The sequence below is a fragment of the Lemur catta genome, chromosome 2 (assembly GCF_020740605.2).
Source record: "Lemur catta isolate mLemCat1 chromosome 2, mLemCat1.pri, whole genome shotgun sequence".
Lineage (NCBI taxonomy): Eukaryota > Metazoa > Chordata > Mammalia > Primates > Lemuridae > Lemur > Lemur catta.
The window spans coordinates 134,661,780-134,679,978 of NC_059129.1; the positions used below are offsets into that span (position 1 = coordinate 134,661,780).

At 41.1% G+C, this 18,199-nt stretch overlaps 1 protein-coding gene across 3 annotated transcripts in view; it reads left to right on the forward strand.

Moving 5' to 3' along the window:
- Window positions 1-18,199, forward strand: part of ESR1 (estrogen receptor 1) — a 343,123-nt gene that overhangs the window by 103,059 nt on the left and 221,865 nt on the right. For 2 of the 3 annotated variants that reach the window (XM_045544588.1, XM_045544590.1), the window contains exons 1-2: window positions 1,540-2,919; window positions 4,885-5,406. In XM_045544588.1, the coding sequence (XP_045400544.1) occupies window positions 4,955-5,406 (452 nt within the window). In that variant the 5' untranslated portion in view covers window positions 1,540-2,919; window positions 4,885-4,954. Of the gene's footprint in view, window positions 1-1,539; window positions 2,920-4,884; window positions 5,407-18,199 lie in introns of those variants that run through there. The other variant, XM_045544589.1, reaches the window with a different exon arrangement.

Genomic DNA, 18,199 nt, shown 5'->3' on the forward strand with positions numbered 1-18,199 from the left:
GTCGGCATGAAGATACAAAGATAATCTAGCAAAAGCATTTTTGGAAGTGGTAGAATGTCCCATGGAAATGTAACTTTTAGAGATAGATGGTTATCCAGGCAGATGTAATACTATTTTGTCCTTTTAAGTATCTGGATCAATAAATTAGCCAATATTTGGTGACCTAATATGTCCAGGCACAGTGCAAGGCACTCAGAATTCCCAGATAACTCTAGCCAGACCTTGCCTTCACAGAGCTTCTGAGCAGGATGAGGAGATAAAAAATATATAAATAACTCTAATTCAGGAAGAATGTGATAAATGATGAGTCCTACCATGAGAATTCAGGGGAGTCCTGATTCTCTTAGAATAAGGAATAAAAGAAGGCCTTATGGATGTGGTGGCATTTGGGCTGGACCTATAAAAAAAGTTATGCCTACCCCTGACAAACCAGGAAAATGGGGGTTCTTGGCAGAAAAAAAGAAAAGCTTTGAGTCATCATAAAAGCTTTGAGTTCTTGGAGTATCAAGTTTTTGTTTGGTTGAAGCAGAAGCTACAGTTGGAGGAAATGGACTAGGAAGGACAGTTATGGGCAGAGAGGATGCCCTGAACTCCTGGGGAAGCAATGATCTAGGTTAAAGGCAGAGCTGGTTCATGACAAAATGGATCCTGAAAAGCAGAAAACCAAGAAAAAATAAACAGGCAGCAGGGTCTAGGATGATGTGGAGGAGGGAAGAGGCAGAGAGGCCCTTAGGGGCTCTTAGGACAGGCGAGATGATGACAGGGGCTGAAAGGGGCAACAGAAATGCAAGGGAAAGAGAGAGATTGCAGAGCTAGAAGGCTCAGGAACTGCTTCTTGATCAGGTAAAAAAGGCAAGCAAAAGTCAGCCCTCAAAAAAGACTGAGATTTTAATCTGGGTGCTTGGAGGGACAGTGATGGTGTCTACAGACAGAGGGAAGTTGGGAGGAACACCACATTTGGGGGAGAGAGAATGATGATTCATATTTGCACAGGCCAGTGATGTCCAGGAGACTGTTGGAAAAGTGGGTCTGGAGATAAACTTGGCAGGGCGGTAGAGCTAGACAAATCTTTACCCTTCTTCACCTGGGAGAGTCAGCAGGTCATGGCTGAAGGTGTGTGCATCCAGCATGAGAGTGTAGGCAGAGAAGAAGGTAGAGCTGGGGTCCCCAGGGGGAAGCTGTTGTCAGAGGCAGCCGAGGAAAATCACCATAGTGCAGTAAGCTGTCCTACCCACGATCACCAGGCCTGGGGTTACGAATCTCACCAAGAAGAGTTTGAAAGAGAATCCTGGAGAAAAAGTGGTCAAGAAAACTGCCTTTACTGGATATCTTGGACTAACTTTGTAAGTCTCTGAATAATCAAAGTCTACGAGGAGATAGCTAAGCTTCTTATCCTTCTTATGTTAAAGGTGAACATTTGCAGATTCCCTTTCCTTTCTCCCTTCCTCCTTTTTCTTCCTCCTTCTTTCTCTCTTCTCTTCTCCTTTCCTTTCCTCCCTCCTTCCATATTCTTGCTTTACTTTGGACCTGCCTAGTATGTGGGTGGTTGTTGTTGACCTGCAGGAGGAGCCACTCACCACAGTCAACAACAAAGGGTGACAGTCTTTCTTTTCAATATTTATTTATATCCAATATTTATTGTCATTGCTGATTATGGAGGGAACTCTTCTGTGTTCCAGTACTGCAATATTTTGCGTCCTTCAGTGTCTAAAAATATATATTTGCATTATGGCATCATTAACATTTTTATAACTTTCTACTTCTTTCTTTGTGCTGGTTTCTAGAGCCACTCACAAATCTCTCAGTGACTGCATCGTGTCCAGGGCCAGAGACTGGCCACTCCTGGCATTGTGATTAGAGTCATTTAATACCCAAGACAGTGACTAATGTCTGGCAACAAAGGCTCCACTAGCTGTCCTGTGTCCTGGGACCCTGGGCACAGGCACACTAGGGGCACGTTATCATGGTACATCAGGACCATGAGAAAAAGTTAAGGACCAGGTGGATCCATGTGGGCACCATTGGGAAATGAGAGCCCTCTCCCTGTGATCAATGCCAGTACAACCTGTTAGCCTAAAATCAGTGTAAAACAAAGGTACCCACCTTTGTCTTATCTTCATACTCTAGGCTTTTAATAATATTTTTTTTCACGTGTTTACAGAAAGCAGTCAACTGAGCTATTCGTGGAAAGGTTTGTGGGTTTGGTTAACGAGGTGGAGGAGTATTACATTTCAGCTGGAAACACATCCCTAGAATGCCAAAACATTTATTCCAAAGTCTGGTTTCCTGGTGCAATCGGAGGCATGGCAATAGTGTGTCTGTTCAGAGACTGAGGGCTGGGGCCAGCAAGGCATTTGATCCACATGTATCCCAGAAGGCTTTTATTGTTAAATTATATTCTTGAGGAAAAACCACTCATGTCACATTTTGTAAACTTGATATCCATACACTTTTGACTGGCATTCTATTTTAGCCGTAAGAGTATGATTTACAGCAAGCCTGTTTTTCCTCTTGCTTAGGATGGCAGCAGAAAGCATGGGGCACTCTGTAGGCTCCCAAAGGAAGGAGCATAGGGGCTGGAGTTTCTTTTCCCCCGTAGTGCTGTCTCTGGCTGTGCCACACTGCTCTCCATGAGCAGACAGCAGAGTCTCCCTCACTCCCTACTGCCATTCATCCAGCGCTGTGCAGCAGCCCAGCTGCTGTGTCTGCCGGGAGGGGCTGCCAAGTGCCCTGCCTACTGGCTGCTTCCCGAATCCCTGCCATTCCACACACAAACACATCCACACACGCTCTCTGCCTCTCTCACACACCAGCCACTCGCACATGTGAGTACATTCCTTCCTTCCTTCTCACTATCTCGGCCCTCGACTTCTACAAGCCCATGGAACATTTCTGGAAAGACGCTCTTGATCCAGCAGGGTAGGATTGTTTTGATTTCTCTCTCTGTAGCTTTAGCATTTTGAGAAAGCAACTTACCTTTCTGGCCAATGTCTGTATCCTAGCAGGGAGATGAGGATTGCTGTTCTCCATGGGGGTGTGCATGTGTCTTCTTTTTCTTTCAGGACTTGGAGTCTTTGTGCCATTTGTATACAAATTGATAGGTTTAGATTTTTTAAGAACCCTATGAAGTGCTTTTGCATGTGTTTCAGAAAGGCATTTGAAAATTGAAAGTGTGATTTACAGATACTAAATCATCTATAAAAAATTGCTTTGGAAAATAATGATTGCTGGCCATAAAGAGAAATATCTGAGATTCACCTAATGTGTTTTTAACCCTTTCTTTACTTACAATCTACAGCTATTAATGCTAAACTCAATTTTGGCTTCATATTAAATCAGCTGCATCTATGTATGGTCCAAAATATTCTGTTTTTATAAGAATTAGATAAAATGTATACCTACCAGTATGAAATATTTGAAACTGTAACTATTAGTAACAGCAACATTGGCATTTATATATACCATGAACATTTTGTCAGATACTCTATTGGGTGTTTGGGATAGCAATTAAAGCAAAATATTAGTGGCTGTATCAGAGTCTATTAGGCTAGAGCAAAGGAAGTTTATTAAAAAGTATAAACTATCCAAGATTATGGATGCATGATATATTTAACATATCTTTTGTCTCAATAGGTGTGTGTGTGTATGCATGCTTAGTTTTTAATTTCAGCTCAAAACTTTTTCCTATTTATCTTTCATCTGGATATTTTATTCTGCATATTCCTAGCCCAAGTGAACCGAGAAGGTCCAGTTGTAGAACTAAAGAACAGAAATGCAGAAATGCATTTTTTAAATTTGTTGGTTAGACAGGCAATGTAACATAATTGTCAAAGCTTTAGATAATGACCTGAGGTTATGTTTTGTATGAAAAGGTCACATTTCATATTCAGTTTCTGAAGTTTTGGTTGCATAACCTGTGGAAGGCATGAACACCCATGTGCGCCCTAACCGAAGGTTTTTCTGAATCATCGTTCACATGAGAATTCCTAATGGGAGCAAGTACAGTACCATGGTCCAACATAAACACACGAGTCGGACTGGGAGAACCTCAGAAGGTTGTGGCTGGAAGGGTCCACTTTGGGAGCATTTTGCAGATGAGGACACTGAGGTCCCGCAGCATTCTCCTGATGGCAAAATGCAGCTCTTTCTATATGTACACCTTAAATCTCCGCCCCCTTCACCCTCAGATGCCTCCTATCAGTCCCTGCAGCAGCTAAATATAGCTGTCTGTGGTTGGCTGCATATGCAACCGCACACCCCATTCTATCTGCCGTATCTCAGTTACAGAGTAGTCCTCCCCAGGGTCATTTTATGTACACACTACATATTTCTAGCCAACAAGGAGAGTGAATCAAACAGAAAGAGAGACAAACAGAGATAGATTGGAGTCTGGCACGGGTCACATAAGGCAGCGCATTAGAGAAAGCTGGCCCCTGGATTAGTCTTGCGCGTTTATTTTAAGCCCAGTCTTCCCCGGGCCACCTTTAGGAGATCCTTGTGCGCCCCCGCCCTCCTGCAGTGAAATTCAGCCTCCATCCAGCAGCGACGACAAGTAAAGTAAAGTTCAGGGAAGCTGCTCTTTGGGATCGCTCCAAAAACGAGTTGTGCCTGGACTGATGTTTAAACCAATGTCAGAGCAAGGCAACAGTCCCTGGCGGGCTTCCAGCACCTTTGTAATGCATATGAGCTCGGGAGACCAGTACTTAAAGTTGGAGGCCCGGGAGTCCGAGAGTTGGCGAGCGCGTTCGCCCCGGACTGCACTTGCTCGAGTCTGGCCGCCCGGTCCACGGACCGGCGGCTCCCGGGCAGGGCCGGGCCAGCGCTCGCATCGTGGCGGGACATGCGCCGCGCCGCCTCTAACCGCGGGCTGTGCTCTTTTTCCAGGTGGCCCGTCGGCTGCTGAGCCCTCTGCCGCGCGGGGAGACGGTGAGCGCCTTGCCCGCGGCCGCTGACCATGACTATGACCCTCCACACCAAAGCGTCCGGAATGGCCATGCTGCACCAGATCCAAGGGAACGAGCTGGAGCCCCTGAACCGCCCGCAGCTCAAGATCCCCCTGGAGCGGCCCCTGGGCGAGGTGTACGTGGACAGCAGCAAGCCAGCCGTGTACAACTACCCCGAGGGCGCCGCGTACGAGTTCAACGCCACGGCCGCCGCCTCCGCGCCAGTCTACGGCCAGCCCGGCCTCGCCTACGGCCCCGGGTCCGAGGCGCCTCCGTTCGGCGCCAACGGCCTGGGGGGCTTCCCCCCGCTCAGCAGCGTGTCTCCGAGCCCGCTGGTGCTGCTGCAGACGCCGCCGCAGCTCTCGCCGTTCCTGCAGCCCCACGGCCAGCAGGTGCCCTATTACCTGGAGAACGAGCCGAGCGGCTACGCGGTGCGGGAGGCCGGCCCGCCGGCGTTCTTCAGGTACCCGCGCCCGCGCCGCCTGCCGCGCCACGTCGGGGTGGCAGCCGCGCGCCCGGCGGGAGGGAGCGAGCGGGCCAGCGAGCGCGGGGGTCGCGCCGCCCGCAGCCCGCAGCCCGCGCGGTGGGACACCCGGGCCGGCCCCGGCCGCGGGAGCCGCGGGACGCGCGACCCGAGGGTGCGCGCGGGGAACCCGGGGCGGGCGCGTGGCCCAGCCCGGGGCGCTATCTGCGGAGCCCACGTTCAGAGAGTTAAGTTCTGTCGCTTGGCAGCTTAAAAAATGTTCTCCATCCCCCAACCGTCAGTGCGAGAGGCAGATCGGAGAGCTCATGTGCTTCCTAACTAAACAAACGTTGGAAAACCGTACAAAGCAGCAGTTATTTGTAGGGGGAAAACACCTCAAAGCAAATAAACACGAGGCGCTTTGGGTCACTGGCAAAGGTCTCGTTTTTTTGGTATTTAAAGCTGGAGGTGATGGAGTTAGCGCAGCTGGGGAGGGTTTCGTTTACTATTATTTTAAAATTTTGTTTTTTAATGTGCTCGCGAAATTTCCCTTCATCTAGAATTTTAGGTTGAAAATATGCAGGCTATTAGCGTGATGATGACTTTTGGGAAGCAATTCCTATCTAACCCGCTTTCCCTGTCCTCCCCATCCCACGTTCACCGGCTTTAGGATTGAAGCGCCACACGGAGGAGAGCCATACAGGAGCTGAGTGGGTCTCAACCAGTTTCTGATTTCTGAGTTAACTGGTTGAGTTCGTGTTGGAGCATATTGCTGGCATGTGACTTCTGACAGCAGAAATTTTATCGGTGTCTCCTGAGGTTAAAACATGCCATAGCAAAGCACGAGTGCTTGGAAATAACCCCTTGCCTGCTTAGTTCCACGTCTGGCCTAGCAGTGTTGTGCGAGGTCAGCTGGGTTTCGCGCCTCCTAGGAGGTGGGAGAGCACTTTGTGGCTTCAGTGGCGAATGTTTTGTGTCTTGATTTTAATTTTTTTCTAATAGAAATTGTCTTTCTTCCTTTCCCTTCCCCCCCTTTTGCCTTTGACAGTTTCTCCTTCCTCTTCCTGATGGGCCTGCAGAGGGCTTAGGTGGGCGTTTCTGGTGAACACCTGCAGGACAGGTATATCCTGGGTTGGGTTGGTAGGCTTCAGGGCGCCCACGTGGCTGGGCGCTGAGTTAGGCACTTCCCAACTGTACCTGGTGTCCGGATTTGCCTCCTGCTCTTGCCCAGATCCTTCTGCCCTGCACACTGTGGACAGTCTTCTCTTCAGTGTTCTATTTCCAGAGATATTTTTAGCAGAAGAAATGGGACTAAGGTGCAGGTTAGCTGCAGAGGGTACCGAAGGGCAGATTCTTGGGGTATCCAAACGTGCTTCTTAAGCCCTCTTAGAGGAATTTAGAGCATCCCACAGCTAAGCAGGTACAGACTGAGTTATTACTTAAAAGACAAACAATGAAAAAAACTTTAAAAATTTGGCAAATTTCGAATTCATTTCACTTGTCTTAATTTAGGGTTAAAATGGAAAAAGAAAAAGTATTTCTTCTGCCCGTTTTTTTTTTTTTAAATGGAAGAACACAATAAAGCGATTAAGTATAATTCAAACAACTTTTTAAACTCCTGGATGTGAAGGAAGGTATTGGTATGATTTGAATTCCATAACCTTATGGTGGACTCCAGAAACTATTTTCTTTCCCATTTAATTTTCAGTTCTTTTATTGCAAATTAATGCCACTGAATTTCAATGGGCACTAATGAGACTGCTCCTTGGTGGATTATTTACTGCCTTGCTAATAATTACAAGGAAGCCTGGTCAATTAAAGAGGGGACTCCATTTGATTCAAAATTGTTCATCATCCCAGTGGCAAGTAGTATCACTATGATATGCCCCATCTTAAACTTTTTGCATTAAATAATATTTAAATACTTTTAGCATACTAAAAAAATGACAAGGAACTTTTAAAAATAAAGTAAAATACTTGCATAAATGGGATCCTGTGTGGAAATTCGGTTTTAGAATGATTTTTCCCGTGTGATTCACTTCATATAACATCCTTCCTCTTTCGTTAGAATTCTGCCTCTTAATACCCAGGGAAGAAGAGAAGCATCTATGCAAGTGCTTTGTACAGATGATATGTTATTTAATATTTTTCCCCTCCCAGTTTTTCTGTTGGAATAACTCTGGGTAAAAAGGAAAGAATTGACTAGACTCTTTTAGGAAACTTCAGTTTTCTTAGGTAATTATCAAAAGTTTGGGAGCTGAAAGCAGTGGTTTCAAACTACTTGTCATGACCCAGAGGATCATGAAATCAGTTTAGTGAGTCTAAAACATTTTTTTAAAAACACTAAAACAGAAAAGAATATAACAGAAAATAATAAGAGTGCATGGTATTTAGTAAGGGTAAATTTTGTTTCCTGAAAATTTGTTTTAATTATACCTGCTTGTGTGTGCTGATTGTAAAGTAGAATGTATTTCTGATGGTGGGTTGAGGTCAAAAAGTTTGAAAACTACTAGCATAAAATGTTATACGTTAAGTAGAAAACAAAAAATTCAGGCAAGTAGCTAGTGATTTTATTTACACAAACCAAAAAGCTATTTTGAATGTCTTTTATTTTATTTTTCTCTTATAAATTCGGCTGGTGTCTTTAGGTCAGTTAGACTAAGCTTTATTATTTCTGAGTCTTAGCTTTTTCATATATAGAATGGGACTGTCATATGGATTGTTCACCTGAATGTCCCACTGGGATGTTCAGACAATCTATGTAAAAGTTCCCATCATTCAGCATTAAGATACTACAATTACTTTCTTCCCTTGGCCACAATATGCAGCCACACCTATGTATGAACAAATATAATAGATACAATTGCTCTGGGCATATAATAATGTGAGAAAGATTGTCACATGTCCCAACAAATTGTTATTAACAGGTAATAAATTTGCTGGTAGCCAAGCTGTGATTTTGTAAGATGTGTCTTACCTAAAATTTCATGATGAAGGAAACTGGGAGTCATCTTAACCTGGGTTCCTTTTCAAAGTTCAAACAACTTAGCAACTTTGAGTAAAACCAAAGATGAAACTTAATTATATCTACCATGGTTTTTAAAATTCAAATTAGGTATTTAATGCTGCACACTTATTTCAGTTTTAGTACTCAGTATCCTTAAAAGCTAAATATCACTCCAAAAAACTCTACAAATGTGCAAACCTTTTGCATCAAAGTCAATGCCCTGGTAATTTGTATACTGGCTGTCTGCACATTCAGGATGATTAGTTTGTCCATTGGTGATCATTTAAAACTATTTCTCAATTTTGAACAGAGGCCGATCTCCAAAGAGATATTTAAGTGGCTAATTTTCAAGTTTCCTATAATTCTTTCATTGTACTTAGGTAATATTTCAGCCCTTTTCCTTTCTGTTCTTACTTTTTTCATTAATTTAAATTGTTCCTGATTACCTGACACTTTGTGCTGGTCTAAGAATAGTCCACGGAGCCACATATTGCCTCGTGAATGAGTGTATTTTCAGATGAAAAAGGAATCACATCTTCAATCTCCATTTCATTTTCACCTACTCCATGTGGCTTGTTCCTGTTTGGTAGAAAGCTCCTGAAGGCTAATTGCCACTTATTCTAATCTTCTTTCTCACACTCAGTTAATTTGGATCCCTGGCTATAGTTTGTTGTTTACTTTTGCAAATATATTTAGGCTATAACATTCATAGTCTGGGAAAATTCAGGTTGAGGATTTCGGTTTCTTAGAGTTTTAAGGATATTAAAGACAGGGGTAAGAAATTGACAATGGCAGGAATGGTAGAGATCAGGAAAAACTTTAAAAGATGCCAGGCTTCTCGTTAAAGATGAGATAACAGTCATTTTGTCAAGTGAGATTGTATATGTGAAAGTAGTATATGAGCTATACAAACATTAGATATTTTTGTTATTTTATCTACATATTAATATTTGTTTTCGTGTTTTCATAAGCTATAAAACAGTAGAGAAGAACAGATTTAGGTGGTCAGGAGTTTCACTATAAAGATAAAATGATGATAACATGAAATTTTTTTCTTTGAAAGCCAAACTTAAGTAAAATCTTTATCATCATCTACAATGTTTGTTTACAGCCTGGGTTATCAGCTTATCATAAAAAACATTTGTTTTACAGATACATTTTAAAAATGTCAAAACCCTGATTATGTGAAAACAATTTTACATAAGAAAACATATGGATTTTAATTATATTTAATTATAATTATACATTTAATTATATTTTTCTAAAATCTATGCTCAGCATGAAATTAATACATTTAACTCCTCCCTGTGACTTCATTATTATTTTTAATGTAACTTTAGAAGAACCCAGGAGAGTGAGTAGCATGCCGAGTGCGTTCCTTTCTCTTCCAGGCTAATTCGAATGGAGAGAAGCAAAGGAGTCTTTGAGTTTAATTTTAAGTCTCAATTTACTTATCTAAGAAAGGAAAACACAGAGTGGCTTCAGTTGTTTAGAACCAAAATGCATATACCAAATGCTATATAAATCCCCCCAAAATACAGCCACACTTGAACACAAACCAACCAAAGTGAAAGTGTAAGGGATTTCATACAAAAGGAGTCAGTTCACCAAATTCATTGAATAGTTTTTATATTTTAAACCCTGCCAATAAATTGATAGATAATGTCATTTTTTAAAAAAGCGTGTGTGAGCTGTCCGCTACTCCTTCCTTAAAACATCCTCATATTGTCCTCTGAAATCTGAAGGCTTAGTGGGCTAAGGGTTAGGGGAAGTACCTTTATGATATTCTTGATCTCATGAGGGAAGAAACCATAATTGCCGAGTTCTGTACCTTGTGGAATAGTATTAGGAATAATGAGGAAAGTTTTATATTAATCAACAATGTTTTAAATTATGTACATATTTTTAGACCCTATTATAAATACGAAGGACAGAAAGACAACTATTTCGGTCCAAAGGACAAAATTTTATGTAGTTTGATAAAGTAATAATTTCTAGAGACTTAGTCAAATAAGAAAGGGTATGGGTTTCTTACAACCCACTTGTATGTGATATGGTGGTGTGGTAGTGCTTGTGGTAATCCGTGATGATGATGATGATGATAATGGTGATGAAATGTTGATCTCAGTTTGTTTGGATGCCTTATTATGACTGGAGATGTTTATTCTATACATAAATAAAAATCTTTTAATCCACTTGGCTTTTTTGGGTGTAGTTATAATTTAATAGTCTTAAAATTTCAATAGTGATATTACCGATAATTTTAATACCGTAAACCTATTAAGCACCTATAATTGCTACACAGAAAATACAAAAGAAACCCCAGAATCCCAAACAAGACTAAAATTTTTTTTTTGTTTCTCTTCTGACCTTTTTAGAGGGACAAATTCGTTTGTTCCCATAACATTTACTTTAATTAAATGTATCAGCTTTAGTAAGACAGTAAACTTATTTTTTTTCTGTAGTTTTCTACTTTCTAGACTTCCTATGTATCACACTTGGGAAAATTGTAGACATTCACTTACAGTTAATAAAGTTAGTTAAGTAATGTTCAGGACTAGGCATTTCCAAACGAGCCCTCGAAAAGCCTGGATGGGTTCTTTTTGAGTTTCCCAAATATTGTTAACCCCAAGAGGAGCGAAGGGCCTCCGCAGTTTACTGTTCAGATTCTCACCTCCTGCTTGGAAACTACAGAACTGTCCAGCCCTAAGGGCCGCCTTCCTTGATTACACTCCTGTCCTGCATCCTCCGGTCTTGGGCTAATTCTGCCTGTTCCCGTACAGTGACAGGTTTAGGGTCCTCAGCAGCTGATATGCACATGTCTGGCACTACTTCCTGGGAAGTTTGGTTTCTTGACTCATTTTACAGCTTGGGATTTCTTCTAAGGCCCTGAAAGCAGAGCACCATTTTCTCTTTTAGTTTCCTGCGACTAAATGATGTTAGAAACAGTCATTTTTGCATTGGCATACTTCCTCTTTCCACTGCAGATCTTTTTTATTTTGAGTTCATTCTCATACTTTCTTGTTTCCTTAGCTTTATTTTCTAATAAATGGGAGCTTTAAACTCTCTTTAAGCAGTTTTTGGCCTCTTTACCGGTATCAGGATTTCTTTTTTATTTTCTGTTTTAGTTGTTCCATCTGTGTCTTCTTAGATTTTTCCTTCCACCTTTTCTGGTTTATGTCTTTATTGACTGGTTTCATCTGTTATTTTAAGGAAATTTGGAACAGAGCTCAACAGAGTTCCTGCCTACCCTCGGAAAGCCAGTGTAAGAATATGCTGCAGTAACTCAAAGTGGCATTAACTGGATTAAAAGCCTAAAACATGACTTTTTTCTTGCCTCTAAGGATAGAAACTTAAAATCCAGAAGAAATTTTCACTTAATAGAATTGCTTTCTAAGTTCATTCATTCATTCATTTGGCTACCTTGTTCCAAAATGAGAAGCTCATTGAGGGAATAGATTATATAAAATATGGTTGTGTATTCTCAGAAGTTCATGTAGCACTGTTGTATGTAGCAGCTGGGAAATCTTATGGCATGAAGGGGTGAAACTCTAGTGCCTGAATCTTCTGCATGTGTCTCTGGTATGGGGATAACTAAAAGTGCAGCCTCGGCTATTATCTTCCAGTGGACCCAATTTCAGAAGTTCTAGATCCATGTGAACTTGCACAAGGCATTTTTGCCTACTGCAATTTCCCACTTGATCTACAAAAATGCTTAATTTTGAACAGTCCTTGGTGCATTGATGATTCATTTTACTTGTATCACACAGGTATTTTAAAATGATGGTTTCTGGGGGAAGGGGTAAAACTTCCATAATGCAACAATGTCAGAAACATAATTGATTTTAAAGGTCCTTTATGGTGACTTTGACTTTTTCTTTTCTGGAAGACCTTACAAATGGTTATATTTATTTCTGCTGGAATGTTTCAAGCAATTCAGAGTGAAAGGATGTATATTCCAATATGAGATACAATTTAGTTACATGAATCAGTTACTTTCTTTAATTATAGGAAAAAAAATTGTGGGACATTTGGATGCCTCTTTGATTTCTCAGAGGAGGAATTCTTGTGCTCTGGTCCAAGCAGACACCATGACTGCTTTGTCACTGTATTTCTCTCAGCCCTTAGCAGAGTGTGGCACGTGAGAGCCCTGAGAAGCTGTTGGTTGAAAGAATGGTGGGCAGGAAGCAATGTGACATGGTTCATGCCTCTCTCTTGGCTGGGGGAAGGGAGATTTAGGAAGGGAGGTTTAGATGTCATTGGAAGAATGTGGGATGTTTGTAGATCACCTTCCCTTAGGAATAAAGGTAGAAGGAAGGACTCTGCAGGGCACTCCAAGTACAGTCGGCTCTCATTATTCACAGATTCTGTATTTGCATATTTGCCTATTTGTTAAAATTTATTTGTAACCCCCACATTGATACTTGAGGTGCTTTCTCCATCCTTTGCAGAAAGGTACAGAATGGTTAAAAATTTGAGTGGTCCGACGTGCATGTTCCCAGCTGAGCTTGAACCAGGTGATGATCTGCATTATCGTTCCAGCTCTCCTACTGTAAACAAGTGTCCTTTTTACAGTCTATTTAGTGCCGTTTTTTTTTTTTTGCATTTTTATACTTTTTGTTGGTGATTTTGATGTTTAAAACAGCCCCCAACATTGTGCTGAAGTGCTGTCTAGTGTTTCTAAGTGCAACAAGGTGGATGTGTCTTAGCAGAGAAAATACCTGTTGGATAAGCTTCGTTCAGGTATTAGTTACAATGCTGTTGGCTGTGAGTTCAATGTTAATGAATCAATAGTATACATTAAAGAAAGTGTTTTTAAACAGAAACACATGAGAAACAAGGTTATGTACTGAAAATTTAACAAAAATGCTGTCACCAAAGGCTCTCAAGAACTATACCCTCTTTTCTCCTAGAAGCAATGGTCCAATATGTGCTAATTCAGTATTTGAGGTGACTTTATAGACCATAACTACGATGAATCATCAGAATTAACTTTGTAATACAGTAATTAAAGCACAGGTTTTGGAGCCGGGCAGCTGATGTTTCTATCCTGGTTTGAGGTCTGTCTAGTTGTAATCCCTGGCAAGTTGTTTTGCTGTGTGCCTCAGTTTACTCATCTGTAAAATGCTAATCAGAATAGGACCTACATCTTTTGGATGGTGTGAGGATTAAACAATTTTATAGATGCCTAGGGCTTAAAACATACCGAGCACATAGCAAGCCATTATTTTTTATTACTTCTCCAGAAGGAAAATGACAACCGTACACTGAGGAAGGTGAGTATGGGAGCTCCCTATGAGTCTGGAACGTTCGTTACTTCCCTATATTTGTTTATTTTGCCTTCAAGGAACCAACTTTAATACCCTGTTGTGCTTAGAAGTTAAACTTTTCCAATCAAAAGGAAGCAGGAAGCTAGTATTTCTTGAAATACTTAGTACGTCTCAGCTCCTATGTCAGAAAAACAAAACAAAACTACTGTTAAAAAAAACTTCAAATAAGTAAAAAATCAGTCAATCAATAAAGAGTGAGGGGCATTAAGTGTTGTGGACTGAAACGATCCCAGAGAGGAGAGTGGTTGAAGCTGAGGTGAGCAGTTTACTGAGAAGCTGTGGTGTACAGAGGGCAAGGAGGGGATTTCTGTGTGATCTGGAGAAAAAGGAACCTGGGGAAGGAAGAGGGATGGAAGCTCCTGCTTAGGGGTGTGTTTTCAACCCTGGCTGTGTGTTCAAATCAAGGATTATTTCAGAATCACTCAGATGATTAAAAAACTACTGAGACCTGGGCCATATCCTAGCAGTTCTGATCATCGCTCTGAGGTTGAAGCTGGAATAAGCAAGTTAGAAAATCAAAAACAACAAACAAACAACTCCTCAGGGCTTTTCTCCTGTGTAGTCTACCGATGTGCAGTTTCCCAGCATGTCTATGAGTGTTATCTCGTTCACTCTTCCTGCAACTTTAGAGGGACAGTGTTTCTATTTCAGTTTCAAGATGTAGACATGGAGGTAGGAGGACCCTGCGGTGTGCCCAGGGTTTTGCTATGTCCTGACCCTGTGGAGCAATACTCAATCCCAGGTCTGCCTCACCCCCAAGTCCTCATTTCCTTGGGCCTCTTGGATTCCAGAAGCAGAGGGTAAAAGCACTGCTGAGGGAAAAGGTGACAGTAGCATTAATTTCTGCTCCTCAGCTTTCTCAAATAAGATTTGAGAGAGGAAGTTGCATTTGCTATTAACTAAGTACAGAGAAGGCAGGTTGAAGAAGAACATAAGAATGAAGATTTTTGCCACAGGATATGCAGATAAAATTAGGAAGCAACCTAAAACATGGACACAAACACACACCTATGCCAATTAGCCTGCATCATTAGATTTTTAAGTGTTTAGATAATTGAAGGTAATTTAAGCCCCTCATACCTTCCCTCAGTAGGGTTCTTTTTCATTCAGTTTATTCAGAGAGTTGACATACACCAGACTGTCACTGGTAGACATAACTTCTAGCATGGCTGATACGACTATAAACTCCTAAATATCAGTACAATTGGTTGATTGCACAAAATTTCCAGTTCCATGTTTGGAAAGTTCCATAAGTTCGAATCCTTAAACCAGTCCTGAATGTGGAGGAGGACTCAGTTTAAAGCTCTGCTCACGTACTCCCTTCTGTCATGACGTGTTTGCAGAATTCTTTCCACAATTAGAGTGCTAGTTGTAATGCTTTCCCCCTCCAGTTTTGCATTTTAAAAGACTAACTTATGGTCGATATGTGAAATGGGCATTCAGGCTCTCCAGCTTGGCACATAAGCCCAGGGCTGGGTCTGGTAGTTGCTCAATCCTCCAGCCCACTCCGTCCTCATGTGACTCTGCCCAGAATGAGCAGCTGAAAGCTAGTCTTTGAGATCTTAGAGATGTGTATAAATGCAACTCTTTGGGTGAGAAGTGAGAATGGGTCTCCCCCAGTACCCACACTACTTGACTAGCAGGTTCTGAGCTCCACACAATGAGGAACTATCAGCTCCCTGGCCCAGGGCTCTCTGGTTCTTTGTTCTTTGTTTTTGATACTCAGCAATTATGATTGATGAAACCAAAGTTGCTTTTCTGTGAGTCCAACCCTCTTCTAAGAAGTCAGTCTTTGCCATTATGGAATGGCTTGCAAAGTTATTGAGTAACTGGTAGAAGCATTCTGTTTCTAGAGTTTTTATACTGCACAGCTGTAGTTGAAAAAAGTACAGTGCCGATCATTTTCTAGTTTATCTCAAAAACAGATGAGAAGTTTCTTCTCAAATGTTTCTTGTGTCTTTCTCTCCTTTTGGTTTTTCAGCTTTTGAGCTTTCAAACTTTAATTCATATTTCAGTTTACTATTAAATACTAGAGCATACTACCCAAAGTACATACATATACCTGCCTCTGCTTAAAAGCCCTCAGTCTAGTCACAGAATACATGCGTATTCCTTGATGTGGCATTCAAACCCTTGTGATTTGATTCCAGTCCGTCTCCTACTATCACTCCAAGAGGCTCTTGTTCAAAGTCATATTTAAATAGCATTTTTCTTACTTCTGTTCTTCATGGTCATCTACATCAGTACCATGTACTTTTTGTCCTTCTTGTCCCATCTTTGTTAGGCTAATTCTTCCCAGTAGTCAAGGCTCTGCTCAAATGTTACCTCTACCAGGTGAGTTTTCCACCTGGCATTCCTTCTGGGTACATTGTGCACATATAGCATCTTTTCTGGTACCTTTTTTGTAATTACCATAGCATACCTTTCATTCTGGTTGTAAATGGATTTATCTCCCTCATCTGTTTAATAGACTTTATTAATCTTATAGATTATATTAGAATAGTTCAATAGATTTTATTAATGTTATTAATTCATTTATTATATTCACTCATGCAGGAAGCTTTATTAGATGTTGGTCATATACTGGCTTCTGTGTTATGTAAAGAATTGGAAACATCTGTCATTAAGGAATTTATAGTCTAGTTAGGGAGATGAGGAATATATATAGACAATTAAAAAACAGTGGAATAAGAATTGTGGTAGAGAAGACAGCTGGGAGCATTGAAGAGAAGCATTTAACCACATAGAGGGTCCCAGTCCATCCATGTGGAGGTCAAAAACGTTTGGTGGAACAAGTGACACTTTCCACTGAGTTTTTAGGAATGAGGAGCCAGCCAGGCAAAAATGGCAGGTGAGGTTGAGAAGAGGAGCTGAGTCTTGTTTACCCTGGTACTCCCTGAAGTTTCGGCCCAGTTCCTTGGACAGAATAAATGCTTAATAACTTATAAAGCCAAATTGTTGAATGAACAAAATAAGGGTAAATTGTTAAGAACCAGAGAAATGACCTTAAGAATACCGATAGCTGGTGTTTTTGAGCATAGCGCACCAGGCATCTTGCTGAAAACCTTAATGATCTTTGTTTAATCTCTACATCAACCTTAAGAGGCTGGTACTACTATTATTCTTATTTTATGGGTACAGACACTAAGACTGAGACAGAAGAAGTGACTCGCCCAAGGTCACACAACCAGTAATGTTGGATTCTAAACCTAGAAATTGGACTCTGAAGCGTAAGCATTTAACCAACTATATTATGAAGAAAAGTTGACAGAATATCTTTTGTCACTGATCAGTTTACTTGGCAGTTGGTTTGTTAATTCCTTGTATTGTCTTTATTTCAGTTGTGACAATGCTTTAATCTTAGTCTATGTCCCCAGGCTGCTGCTTTTAGTTTTATGGGAAGTGGCTATTTTTATGATACTTGCTAAAAGCATGTTTAAACAATTTTCCATTAAGTAGGGCGATGTTTTCCCTTCTAATATCAGGAGTAATTAAATAAAATCCTACAAAGACTTGCTGATAGCAACTTTATGAATTTCTTTGCATGACAAACTCATCTGAGAATTTAAAATCTGGATAGGATTATGGTGTTTATTTGGTCCAGTCCTCTCTCTGCACAGATAAAATCATAAAATCACAGTTATTTTCATCTAGGAGGGGCCTTAGACATGACATATCCCTACCTCTTTATCCAAGTCCAGAGAGGTAAAGGGACAGGGTTTCTCCGCTCCTAGAGGCAAAGCCAAGACTGGAACCTCTGTGTCTAACTCCTACCTCACACCTAACAGATGTGAGGCACAGCCCACCCCTCTTCACTAAGGGCATAGAGACCATGCTGTACTCGTTGCTGTAGTTCTAGCATTTATCACGGAAGCTCAAGCAAAGTGCAATTAGATAATGCCTAATTCTGGTCACAGGAAAATTATGATGATGGCTAAAAGCAAATGCCCTAGCCATACCTGTTTAGATAGGACATCTGTTTAGTTGGTAAATGGTTTATGTAAGAATTTTTAACCTCTGTTTACAACTTCAATTTTGTTCTCTAGTGGGAACTTATTTCCTATACTCCCATTTAGATTATTTCCTCTCAGTTCTAATAACTATATCTTGTTTGCTTTGGGATTGAAGATTTCCTTTCTTGTTTTTCTTTTTTTCTGTCTCCAGGCTGAAAGGTTAGGAATTACCTTGCCAGATTACCTTGGAGATTTGTTCTGAGTCCTTTCAGATTTCTACAGCAATTGGGTACTATTTTTATTCCACTATTACCAACGTGAAAATGGAACTTGCGTTATTTCATCATAGATCTTTCACTTTAGTATTGGCAAAATTAAAAGATACAATCTGTGCTTGATCTAGCAGCCAGGTTACAATTAAGATTTTTAGTTACATGGTCCCTATGTTGAAAAACACTTGTCTTCTCTGAGACTAATTACTAAACCTGATGTGGTTATTAACT